The sequence below is a fragment of the Delphinapterus leucas genome, chromosome X (genome assembly GCF_059928025.1).
Source record: "Delphinapterus leucas isolate spDelLeu-1000000601 "Yukka" chromosome X, BTC_Dleu_Yukka2, whole genome shotgun sequence".
Classification (NCBI taxonomy): domain Eukaryota; kingdom Metazoa; phylum Chordata; class Mammalia; order Artiodactyla; family Monodontidae; genus Delphinapterus; species Delphinapterus leucas.
In genome coordinates, this window is record NC_143150.1 from 116,317,596 (window position 1) to 116,329,866 (window position 12,271).

At 38.7% G+C, this 12,271-nt stretch overlaps 1 protein-coding gene across 27 annotated transcripts in view; it reads left to right on the forward strand.

The window, feature by feature from the left end:
• Positions 1–12,271, forward strand: part of BCLAF3 (BCLAF1 and THRAP3 family member 3) — a 78,286-nt gene that overhangs the window by 31,469 nt on the left and 34,546 nt on the right. For 26 of the 27 annotated variants that reach the window (XR_016391397.1, XM_089904714.1, XM_089904702.1 and 23 more), the window contains 3 exons: positions 2,531–3,100; positions 3,471–4,124; positions 11,884–12,059. Coding sequence is in view for 26 of the 27 variants with exons in the window: in XM_089904714.1 (XP_089760840.1) it covers positions 2,531–3,100; positions 3,471–4,124; positions 11,884–12,059 (1,400 nt within the window). In the remaining variant the exon portion in view is untranslated. The remainder of the gene's footprint in view (positions 1–2,530; positions 3,101–3,470; positions 4,125–11,883; positions 12,060–12,271) is intronic. The other variant, XM_089904705.1, reaches the window with a different exon arrangement.

Genomic DNA, 12,271 nt, shown 5'->3' on the forward strand with positions numbered 1-12,271 from the left:
TGAGGTAAGGATTAAAGTAAGAGATTGAGTTTTTCATCAGTCTGGAAGACCTCAGCCTCTGGCTGCCAGCTTTTCTCCTTAGCAGTGGAAGAGATGAAGTCTTCCAGGAAGTCCTCAGAGGCTCCAGTTGCTTCTTCCTGTGAAGAGGTGCAGCCAGCTGGATGACGGAGTTTCTACTTCAGCTAAATAATGCACTTGCCAGTACATCTAGCTTGGTGACTCTAAAGGGAGATATTGGCAAGTCCAGTGTATAAATCCCAGTATGTACGTGAGGAAGATAAATCAGCCTCATTTCTTGTAGGGAGGACCCACACATGTCACCAAAAGGAAAGGCTTTTGCTCCTGGTTACTCCAACTCCGTGGCAGCTGCTGCAGAGGGGGCGATAACAAAAGCTGCAAGGGTAGCTGCCTCATTGGTTAGAAGACATTAAACCCTCAGGGAGGAAATTGGAAGATTGGACAGGTCAGATGGGAGGAAAGGTCCCCAGGTGCCAATTTGAACTTTGTTGTGTTCCAGATAGTGTCACTCCTCTCTCTTAACCTGAAGTCTGGGTAACTCAGGCTGTTTCCCCAGATACTCCTAGGAGCCTTCCTCCTCAGTTGGAATGAAAGGCTCCATGTTGGCAATGCTGAGGTATTGGAGAAGGTAGTTACAGAAAGGATGTGCTGTCCCTGGAGAGCATTATAGCTGCATTAAAGCACACATTCACCAAAGTCACAATCTCTGGTTCAACAGCACACCTTTCATTTTATATGTAAGGGGACAGGTCTGGGAAAGAAAACTTATTTATGTTAATAGTATTTACGGAGGGACTAAGCATGAGGTCCACGTCTTTTTTTTTTTTTTTACATCTTTATTGGAGTATAATTGCTTTACAATGGTGTGTTAGTTTCTGCTTTACAACAAAGTGAATCAGTCATACATATACATATGTTCCCATATCTCCTCCCTCTTGCATCTCCCTCCCTCCCACCCTCCCTATCCCACCCCTCCAGGTCACAAAGCACCGAGCTGATCTCCCTGTGCTATGTGGCTGCTTCCCACTAGCTATTTACCTTACGTTTGGTAGTGTATATATGTCCATGCCTCTCTCTCGCTTTGTCACAGCTTACCCTTCCCCCTCCCCATATCCTCAAGTCCGTTCTCTAGTAGGTCTGTGTCTTTATTCGTGTCTTACCCCTAGGTTCTTCATGACAGTTTTTTCTTAAATTCCATATATATGTGTTAGCATACGGTATTTGTCTTTCTCTTTCTGACTTACTTCACTCTGTATGACAGACTCTAGGTCTATCCACCTCATTACGAATAGCTCAATTTCGTTTCTTTTTATGGCTGAGTAATATTCCATTGTACATATGTGCCACATCTTCTTTATCCATTCATCCGATGATGGGCACTTAGGTTGTTTCCATCTCCGGGCTATTGTAAATAGAGCTGCAATGAACATTTTGGTACATGAGTCTTTTTGAATTTTGGTTTTCTCAGGGTATATGCCCAGTAGTGGGATTGCTGGGTCATATGGTAGTTCTATTTGTAGTTTTTTAAGGAACCTCCATACTGTTCTCCATAGTGGCTGAACCGATTCACATTCCCACCAGCAGTGCAAGAGTGTTCCCTTTTCTCCACACCCTCTCCAGCATTTATTGTTTCCAGATTTTTTGATGATGGCCATTCTGACTGGTGTGAGATGATACCTCATTGTAGTTTTGATTTGCATTTCTCTAATGATTAGTGATGTTGAGCATTCTTTCATGTGTTTGTTGGCAGTCTGTATATCTTCTTTGGAGAAATGTCTATTTAGGTCTTCTGCCCATTTTTGGATTGGGTTGTTTGTTTTTTTGTTATTGAGCTGCATGAGCTGCTTATAAATTTTGGAGATTAATCCTTTGTCAGTTGCTTCATTGGCAAAGGCCCTCTTCCTCCCACCCTCTCCACTTACTGTTTAAGGATGTAGTTTTTGCTTCTTGATATAAACTTAGTAGAGAGAATAGACAGTCAATTGGGGAAACTGTGGGGTCAGTTTTGGGTCTGAGTTTGGATTTATTGTGCATCATAAACTCTTGGAATCTAATTTAATTTCAGAGGTTATGTTCAGTTTTCCAGAGACTCCTACATATTTACTTGTGTGGATCTAGCCCTCCTGCTTATTTCTTACTTGACCATTGAACCTGATGTAAGCTTTTGTTGACTGGTCCTTTTGCCAGAACTTTGCTGTCAGCAATCTTCCAAAATAGATCCTGCTGCATACCTAAGCTGGTCCTCCTCCAACAGGATGGGTGTGCTCAGCTCATTTTGATATGCAGATGGGGTACATTAGTTAAGATGCAAAGAGTATGCTTGTTGAATCGGGCGGAAGCATAATCAGACTCCCAAGTGAACAATTTAGAATGCAAATATCGCAAATTGATGAATTTAATTTGAGTGGAAGAAGCAGTGAAAAGCAAATGTTTTATTTGGGTAAGTCATGTTAAGACAAACTTAGTCTATTGTCTTTGAATGGATTAAACTTTTCTGTATTTGTTTACATAGGTCTTTATCACCAGTACCTAGAAATTCTGAACACTACAAGCAAAGACCTGAGCATTATGGCTATGAATATAGGAAGGATCCAAAAAGACCTGTCACTTGGAGAATGGACAATGAGAAACATGGACAGAGTAAACCAAGGATTCCTTCTCGTGAAACTCTACATTACCGATCTTATGAACATAGATCATCTTCCCCAAACATAAGAAGAAACTCTTTAGAAAATTTTTATACTTATAAGCCTCCCCAAGTATATTTACCAGGAAGAGGGGATGATAGTAACAGAAGATCTCAGTATATGCCCAAATACTCAGAAGGTGTACTCTACAAGGAGCACCAGAGGAATTGTTATCCCCAGAAAGTGCAAGGAAGGTATTTTCCTGATGACCACAGAGTTAGAGGAAGTGGAAAAGGAGGGAAACCACCTCTGAGGTCAATAGCGGATTCTTTTAGATTCGAAGGACAGTGGCATGAAGATGAATTGAGGCACCAGAGGATACAAGACGAAAAATATTCTCAGTCACTTAGAAGAGGCTCTGAAGATTTTGAGAAAAGGAGCTCTTTTCAGACGAGGTATAGGATAACATTAAACCTGGGTAATTTGGTATAAAGACTCAAGTAAAAAAGTCTCTTTACTTTGTGGTTGAAGATAACCACCTTGAAAAGCTTTTGTCTAAAAAGATTAAAAGCATTGTAATGTAGTTTTGGTCTACTGGTAGTAGTGAAGTGTTTATTTTTAGAGTGAATCATGTTGATGGCTAGAATATTAAAAAAAAAATGATGCTATTTTCCTAAGTGCCTTGTGCATCTATGAGTTGGCTTCAGGGATTACAGGTTAACTTGCCACTGTGCTCTGCATTTAAAGCCATGTTGCCCAACATTCCACACACATAAATTCTCACTTCTCTCTAGTGCAAGTGTAAACTGCTTTATGTCAACACAGGTATCCTGAGGATCGTGATTTCAGAAAATATGGACACACATCAAAAAGACCTCAAGACGTGGAGAGGTATGAAAACAGAGAGCCTCCCAGGAGCCCGCAGTGGAAGTCCAGGCATTTTCTCCCTTCTTACCAAGAGAAGAAAGATCAGTGGAACCTCGGACCCCAAACTCTTCGATACGCTCCGAGGGAATTCCCAGAGACCAGTTCAGCAGCCAAGGTATCCTGTGACTATCGCCACAAACATCGTAAGACCTCAGATGGGGACCAGGACTTTTATGATGGAAGAACTCAGAAGTACTCTAAGGAGGAAGATAGAAAATTCGGTTCTCAAAAAGGCCCTGTAAATAGAGAGTCCGATTGCTTTAATGCTGGAAGAGGGAGAGAGACTGAAGGTGGGCAAGTCAAAGAGCCTTTTAAGCCATCTAAGAAAGACTGCACTACCTGCACTCATTCAGATAAAAGCGACGTTGGTTTGAGACCCTGTAATGACAAACGGAAGGACAAAATAAGGAAAGAAGGGGCTGGCAGAAAAGAGAGCAACTCTTCCCATAACCGACTTGATAAGAGTAAAAAACTTTCTGACTCGAAACCTTCATCTTCCGTTCTTAGGAAGAAATCACTTACAGTTAAAGTAGATGTGAAGAAAACATCCAGGTATTACCTTTGTTTTTTTCTATAACTGTTTCTGCCACCTTTATTTGAACCTTTGAAAATAGAATTAATGATGTGTTTAGAGTTCGAGCTGGGGGGCGGGGATTGCCTGGATTTTTCAAAAAAGCCCTCTAATGGGGATGAATCCCATGATTAGTAACATGGGGTGACATCATGTCTGTTCGTTTCCACGTTTGTATCTCAAGATGCTTTTTGGGTGAAGGGCATTCTATGGAGTTGTTCCTCTTCATGAATTTACATGTTTTTATGCTGCCAGATTTTCTATATCCACGGATAGGCTGGGTGGTGGTGCTCAAGGAGACCTGTTCCTTGCTTAGTTTCTCAGAGCCTGTTGCCTGAAATTCAGAGAATTTTTGACCTGGAAGGGACCTTAGCAGACCCTGGTTTTATAGAGGAAGAGGTTGAGGCAGTGAGAGATGAAGTGACTTATCTAAGTCCGTGCCTGGGGCTCAAATTCACATGTCCCCTTGTGACTCAAGGAGGTGGACGACTTAATGTGGTTCTTGCTGCCGTCTCAAAAGGAGTGGTGCTCAACCGACTAGCTTCTCCTAGGTAGAGGAAATTAGGCTAGAGTCTAGAAAGAGGCCTATTTATAAGACATTTGGTTTAGCTCTTGATTGTTTAACAAAAATGACTACTTTTGTAATAAGTTATATTCTCCTGCAGTGGATTGCATGCTTTTTTCTGTTATGAATATTACCTCTTTATGGATTCTGAGAATAGTAAGGCACTGACACTTGGATGTGTCAGCTAAGTCTTTTTGTTACCTTAATACACTACCAGTATGTGAATTAAAAAGTGAAGGACCATGTTGATTTGGTGTATTTATGTTCACCATTGACTCATATCTGTATTTGAATCAAAAACTAGAGGGAACAAAATGTGATGGTGAGGGAGGTAAACCCACAGTCTTTTTTTTTGAACAGAATATATTTTGCTTCTTTCCTTAAAGTTAGTTATGGCAGTCCCCCTCCCTGATATTTTTCTTACATTCATTGTACTTGCAACAAATATTTTAAAATATACATATGTATATTTATATGTACACAGAATTTATAAATATGATTCTATTACAGCAAGTCGGACAAATAGAAGGACGGGGGAAATCACCCATAATCCTACTATCCTAGGACAATTTTATTAATATTTTAGTACAGCTCCTTTTTTTTTTGCGGTACGCGGGCCTCTCACTGTTGTGACCTCTCCCGTTGCGGAGCACACGCTCCGGACGTGCAGGCTCAGCGGCCATGGCTCACGGGCCCAGCCGCTCCGCGGCATGTGGGATCTTCCCGGACCGGGGCACGAACCCGTGTCCCCTGCATCGGCAGGCGGACTCTCAACCACTGTGCCACCAGGGAAGCCCTACAGCTCCTTTTGTTGTTTTTCTATGTATACCTGGTTGTCATAATGTTGTATTAATAATTTTATATTCTATTTCATATAATATGTCTTAAGTCATTTTGTGCTGTTATATTTCCTACTAGTTCTTAGTCTTAAGAGCACAAAAGCTGCTGTAAGCATCAAGTTTAAGGATGTTACCTTAAGCTTTTTTTCTTTCCAACATTATATTATGAAAATGTTCAAACATACAGAAAAGTTGAAAGAATTATACAGTCAGTACCTATATACCCACCACCTAGAGTCTACAGTTAACATTTTACTCTACTTCTGTAATCACATATCTGTTCATCTATCATTCCATCTTATTTTTTTGCTGCATTTCAAAGTGAAATGCAGATATGAGTACATTCCCCTTTAAATATTTCAGTATTTAATATTTGTTTACAGTTTTTTTCCTTTTGAGGTAAACTTACATACAATCAAATCACAAAAATCTTGAATTTTTAAATAAAAGTAAAAAAATTTAAGTAAAAATAAAAATCTTGAATTTTTCAATATTTAATAAAGTGTTTTATACTTAAATTAGAATTAATAAATTGGCTGTAACATTTTTAAAGAATGCTAGAAGTACCAATTTTGAAGGATTTTATTTTAGTAGATCTCATTAGAGATGCTAAACACTGTTAATTTTATAATTTGATATTGAGAAATAGAAGCTTGATCTTCATAATGTGTCACCAAAATGAGCTTCCTAAAATTGAGGCTGCTGTAACTTTTGTTTTAAATTTATAAACTGGGGCTTCCCTGGTGGCACAGTGGTTGAGAGTCTGCCTGCCGATGCAGGGGACACGGGTCTGTGCCCCGGTCCGGGAAGATCCCACATGCCGCGGAGCGGCTGGGCCCATGAGCCATGGCCACTGAGCCTGCGCGTCCGGAGCCTGTGCTCCGCAACGGGAGAGGCCACAGCAGTGAGAGGCCCGCGTACCACAAAAAAATAAATAAGTAAACAAATAAATAAATAAATACATTTATAAACTGTCCTTTTATGAATTTCATGACCCATTAGTGGGGCCTGTCAGTACATGTTTGAATTACTTGTCAAGGACCTGTAGAACGGCTTGTGTAATAAAGAGCTTCACTGTAAGTCCTTTCTATTCAAAGCCTTGAAGAATAAATAATTTAATAAATATATGCACCTTTTCAGTATGGCAATGCATCATAGTCAACAAAAATCTTTCTCTCTGATTATAATCATTAATTGATGAATGAGTTGTGGAAGAATTTTGTGGGGTTGGATTTAGTTATGTGTGGACTGATGAAGTGTCCATAAAACAAAGGTAGTTAATACCCTCAATAGAGCCATGTTCTCAACTGCTAACATAAATTAGGTTTTCCTCTGCTTAACAAGATTAAAATAATGATAGAGTGCAGAGAGGTTATTTGTTGGTTAAAATCTAGAGAGGTTTATGCACTTTTTTGGAAAGACTAAGATGGTTCATTTTATGCATTTGTTTACTTTCTTAGCTTTGGTCAGGTATTGATATATGTTCTTCCAGTTATTAATGCAGTTGAAAACGTACGTTTATCACCTAGTGATTTTTCTAGATTCTAATTTGTATCTAGGATAGCAGTGGGTAGACACAAAGCCGATATTCTTGTGACCTACTTTGTCAGAAACTGCGTTATCAGAGGTAGAAGTTACACAAGAGTCATAATTATATATTTCAGAATGAAGTTAGGGAGTCACAATATGAAAATCTGTACTAAGGTTGTTATGAACCCCAAACACTCACTGTTGTATACATCTGGAAGTCTTGGGGCAGGTGAAGGGAGTTTTGGTTTAATGTTGGGTGGAGTAGGTGAGAGACTGAACCTTGGTCAGGCTAGGAAGGAGGTGAGAGGGAGGAGGAGAGCCTGCCAGTCTCCGGAGAAGAGTAAGCTGGGGCAGGTGGACCTGGACCGAGGCTCCTTTGACTTCTCATCTAGGATGAGAAGGTTGGCTAGTGAAGTTGATGTTAGACTGAGTGCCTCAGCCACATTTGCATTTAATCCTTTATTTCTCACTGAAGAGATATAGAGAGGGCCTCCCTACCCCCCACCCGGTCTTTCCCCATACTGAAAGGGGGATGAGGCGGGTGATGAGCCCCAGAAGACACTGAAGCCCACATGCTCTAAGGAAACAGCTGCTGCCTAGGCTGCAGAAGAGTGAAAAACCACAGCGAGCACTGAAGGAAGGTAGCCTAATCACACAAGTTTACCTTTGATGGGCATTTGGCTGGAGGCAAAATAAGCTGTGGGTGGAGATATTTTTGTGATACACATACCTGCTACCTTGCTGTTATGTATCACAAAAAAACTAAGGGTTTTTTCCCCCTAATATTTCTCATGTACATTTTCTAAAATCAAAAATTAATTGAGAGAAGGTTCCCTTTCATTCCTATGTTTCACCCTAACTTCTCTTAGTGTCTCTTAGGGGTCCTAGTATAGGGAGATAAACATTCTGTTTGATGTTGGGATGCATAGGTTTTTGTCTTCCAGTGGGTCACTGAGCAGCTCTGTGACATTGGGCAGGTCACCTGGCAATGACTTTGGGGCCCAAATTAACGGGTAGTTCTTCCTGGCTCTGCGAGTCTGCTTCAATTGGTCATATGTTGATAACTATTGAAGCTGGCTTGACAGGTTCATCATAGGATCCTCTGAACTTTTGTATATATTTGAGATTTTCTATTATAAAAAATGAAAATTTTTAAATTTAAATTGGTCTAAACTAAGTAAAAAATTTTAAAGTAAGCTAAGAAAGTTAAAAAACAAAATTAAATTGGCCTCACAATTTTAAGTCTGTCATCTTTTTAGCTGAAACTCACCACTTCATATTGTCCAAGTCATTTTCCATTTTATCATGTATTCCTTCAGCGGGTATTTTTTGAGGACCTACCCTGTGAGACAATCTGTTAGGGTGCCCTGGGACTATGGATCCACATAGGATTAGGTTTATTCTCCTCTGGTCTTATAGACCATGGGATGACGTTGGTAATACCACGGCACAGTGGAGTGAATGTGTGAGGTGGTGTGTGACTCCACCATCCAAAGAATTGAGATTTACAGCTGCTAGGGTTCTTCATGATGATGTTTCAGGCTCTGAAGATAAATCCAAAAGAGAGCCCTGAGATATGTGTTAAATAATAGCAGCACCACCAGAAAAAAATAATACCTCTTCATATAACAAAAATCAATCAGATGGATACATTTTGGGGTGTGGGTGTACACGTGTATGTATTTACTTATTTATTTACATCACTAACAGCCATATATCCAAAACCGCTCCAAGGTTATGAGGGGCTTACAGATATTCTTTAAAAAATTAAACTCCTCTAACAAGATGGTTTTGAGTGCCTATTTTTAACTTCTCAGAGGAAAAGCTTCCATCTGACTTTTCATGCTCCCTGCTCTCAAACCAGCCCTGTCGAGACGACTCCCTGCCAAGGCAGAAACATGGACGAGTGATTATGCCGCAGGTTGATGCCACTGATGTGGTTTCCTTGACTCATCAGAAAGACTTTCATTAGAAGGCCCATATCCTTTCTCTCCTCCTAATTTGCTCCAAGCTCCTCACTGTGTATCTGATAACTAGTAAGAGACATTTAGTGAAATGTCTAGAAGCTAGAATGCTAGAAGCTAGAATGGCCCTGTAACAACCTCCACTAACAAAAGAATTACAAATGCTCTCTGTTTAAAGGGGTTTAATGGTACAAAAAGCGTGTTCCATACCCCAAAAACAGCTTTAAAATTTTTTTTACAGGAGAAAAATAAGATGTTTAAATGGAACTATAAAAATGATCTATCTATAAGGGGAAATCAGTTGATAATGGTTTTTATTGCAGTCTCAGTTTCTCCCAAGACGAAACCAGCTGATAAAGGCTTCTAATTTTTCACCAGATAATTAGTAAAATTTACTTGTAATTTTTTATTACTGGCCTCTCATCCCCACTCCAAGTCCAACTCTCAGTTCATAGGAGTGCTGTGGTATACTCTGAAGCTACACTTAATTCCTGAAATTTTAGTGTTTAACTTGCTATCAGTTAAAAAATGTACTCTAGAGACACCCCACAACAATATTTTTAATAAAAAAAATCAGTGATCATCCTTCGAGAAAATACACATGAAAATAGTATAACCTGAAATTTAGTCTTTTAAAAATAATTATACTTTTGCTATAAGGAAAAGTTTCTAGAAACTTTAGAATGCAAAATGTTCTAGGTATTTCCATTTATAAATTTAATCACCTCTTTGTTCATATTTTCCTTTTTATATTTCCCATGACATTACTGATCAACAAGTTAACAATTTCACGAAATACCCCCAATACAATAGTTAAGCTGAAAAGATCAAATGTTCTCATTTGAGATGCATTTTAGACAGTTTTAAAAATTAAAATATAGCCAACACCTGTATTCTAATACTACCTCTACTTCCGGTCTGATTAAATCTTCCAGGTTCTCTGTTCCCTCCCACCACTCCACCCCGGTTTTCCTTCTCTGTTTAAGGATATTTCCCCTGACATTCACTTGAGTGTTGTGCATAATAACTAAGAAAACATTAAAAAGCTACATTAAACCTTAATTTCCTCTTCTACACATTAAGATCCATCCACAAAACCAACTGCCTGGCAAAACAACAGTAACAAAAACCCAACCACCAAAACTAATGGATAATCCCCTGCCCTCTGGAAGCTTATAATAGATAACAAAATCTGTATGACACATGTAAAGTTTTCCTTTCTCGGTTTTCTTCCAGCTAATAACTATCACAAAGCACTTTCTGAGTCATTAGTTTGCTCATGTCTTCCTAAGAACACATGTAGAATTTTTGGAGTTGAGGTAAAAGGATTAGGGAGACTGACACTCCCTTAATTCAGCATCTCATTACTTTTTTCACAAAAGTCCCCTAACTGGCCTTGTCAACCGCAACACCCTTCCAAGACACCTGATAGAAGGCCGTCCTCTGGCGGCCAGAACTGAGCCTCCCACCCTCTCCCATCAGCTAATCCTGTCACATCAGGCTGGCAGTGTGGCATCTTACCGTCACACCTCCTGCCCTTCTATTTCCTTTCCCCAGACTGCTCAGATCACACAGCTCAAAGTTCCTAGGTGTGTTTTCTGCCTTTGTTAACCTATAAACGTAAAATGTCTTTCATCTCATCTCCACATGTCTAAAACACACCAACCTTCAAAGCCTAGCTCACACGTCAACTCCTGAAACTTGTTTTTCGGGAAGAGCCAAAAGCTATTCAGAGTTAAATGCAGAGGAGTAAGATGGGTATAAGCTGGTTAGTGCCATTTTGGGTCCAAAATGAGGAATAAATATAAATAATGAGGCATTTTCTTCTGTGACGCATAACCTGCCTCCAGATGAAGAATATGAGTAGTTTTAAGCAGGAGTAGCATTATTGGAATAAAGTAAACTTTCCCACTAAGACATTTGGAAGGATTATGTTCATAGGAATGCTTAACCTCTGGGATGAAAAGCAAAACAACCAAGACATCCATTGTCTCGATATCATGACACCTCCCCATAGAGCTATTGCAAAGATTAAATGAGATAATGTTTATAAGCTCTGAGCCCCTTTGTTTGGCATGAATAATTGTTAGTTATATGTCATAATCATGGCTTTATAATGGTACTTAAAGGTCAGGAAAGCTCTTAATGAAAGTTGTAAAGATTCAGAAAGCATTAAAATGGTAAGATGGTTGGGGTTACATAATAAATGGTAGTGTTTCTTTAAGGATATATTTAGGGTAAACACTGTCATTGCTCCTAATGATCATAACTGTGATAACTAAGACTATTTTCTGAGAGTTCAGTGAGACTTTGTAAGTGATTAAATTAATCTCAACAGAATTTGATTTCAAAATACTATTCTCAGCTTCTCATTACTGACATGGAGTTTTAAGGACTTTTATGAAGTCAGAGACGTTATTATGTTTGATATCAGCTTTTAAAGTATGGTAGTATTTTAAGATAGTGTAAGCTTGCTGGCTTTACAATTTTATGGACATTTGGGAGTAGAAAATAATGATTACTTTTTGCATATTGAGTGTCTTCAATGCCTTGCTATATTTTTTGAAGTAAAAATTGTTTAGCTTAGAACTTTGAGGATTTTATTATTAAAGTGGCAAATATTTAATGATCTCTGATTTGAAAAGGAGAACTCAAAACCGTTTACCTATAGCTATTTTCTCCTACTCATTATTGTACATGTTTTATGGCATACAATTTACTGCCTTAATTATAAGAAAAGATAAACATCTTTTTAGTTTTATAGCTATCTTGATTAACTTTTAAAGTTATTTTCTCAGTAAAATAGTCTCAAATTTAGTTAAACATTTACAAATTATTCTAGGGTTGCTTCTAGCTATTCCACAGAGAGACAGATGTCACATGATTTGGTTGCTGTTGGCAGGAAAAGTGAAAACTTTCATCCAGTGTTTGAACATCTTGACTCAACTCAGAATACTGAAAACAAACCTACAGGAGAATTTGCTCAGGAAATCATAACTATAATCCATCAAGTTAAAGGTTGGTATATTTCACACATACATTAGGGATAACACAAAAATAATGTACTGACTTTTCACGAGACATAGGTAAATATCTGTGATATTGTAGTAGTAATTAATATTTCATTATAAGTTAGATCATTAATTAGGAAATCTGGTGAAGAGAGTAGCACGTATTAATTGAAGCCTAGTTGTTCTTTATATGTAGTTCCAATAACTTGATGCCTCAAC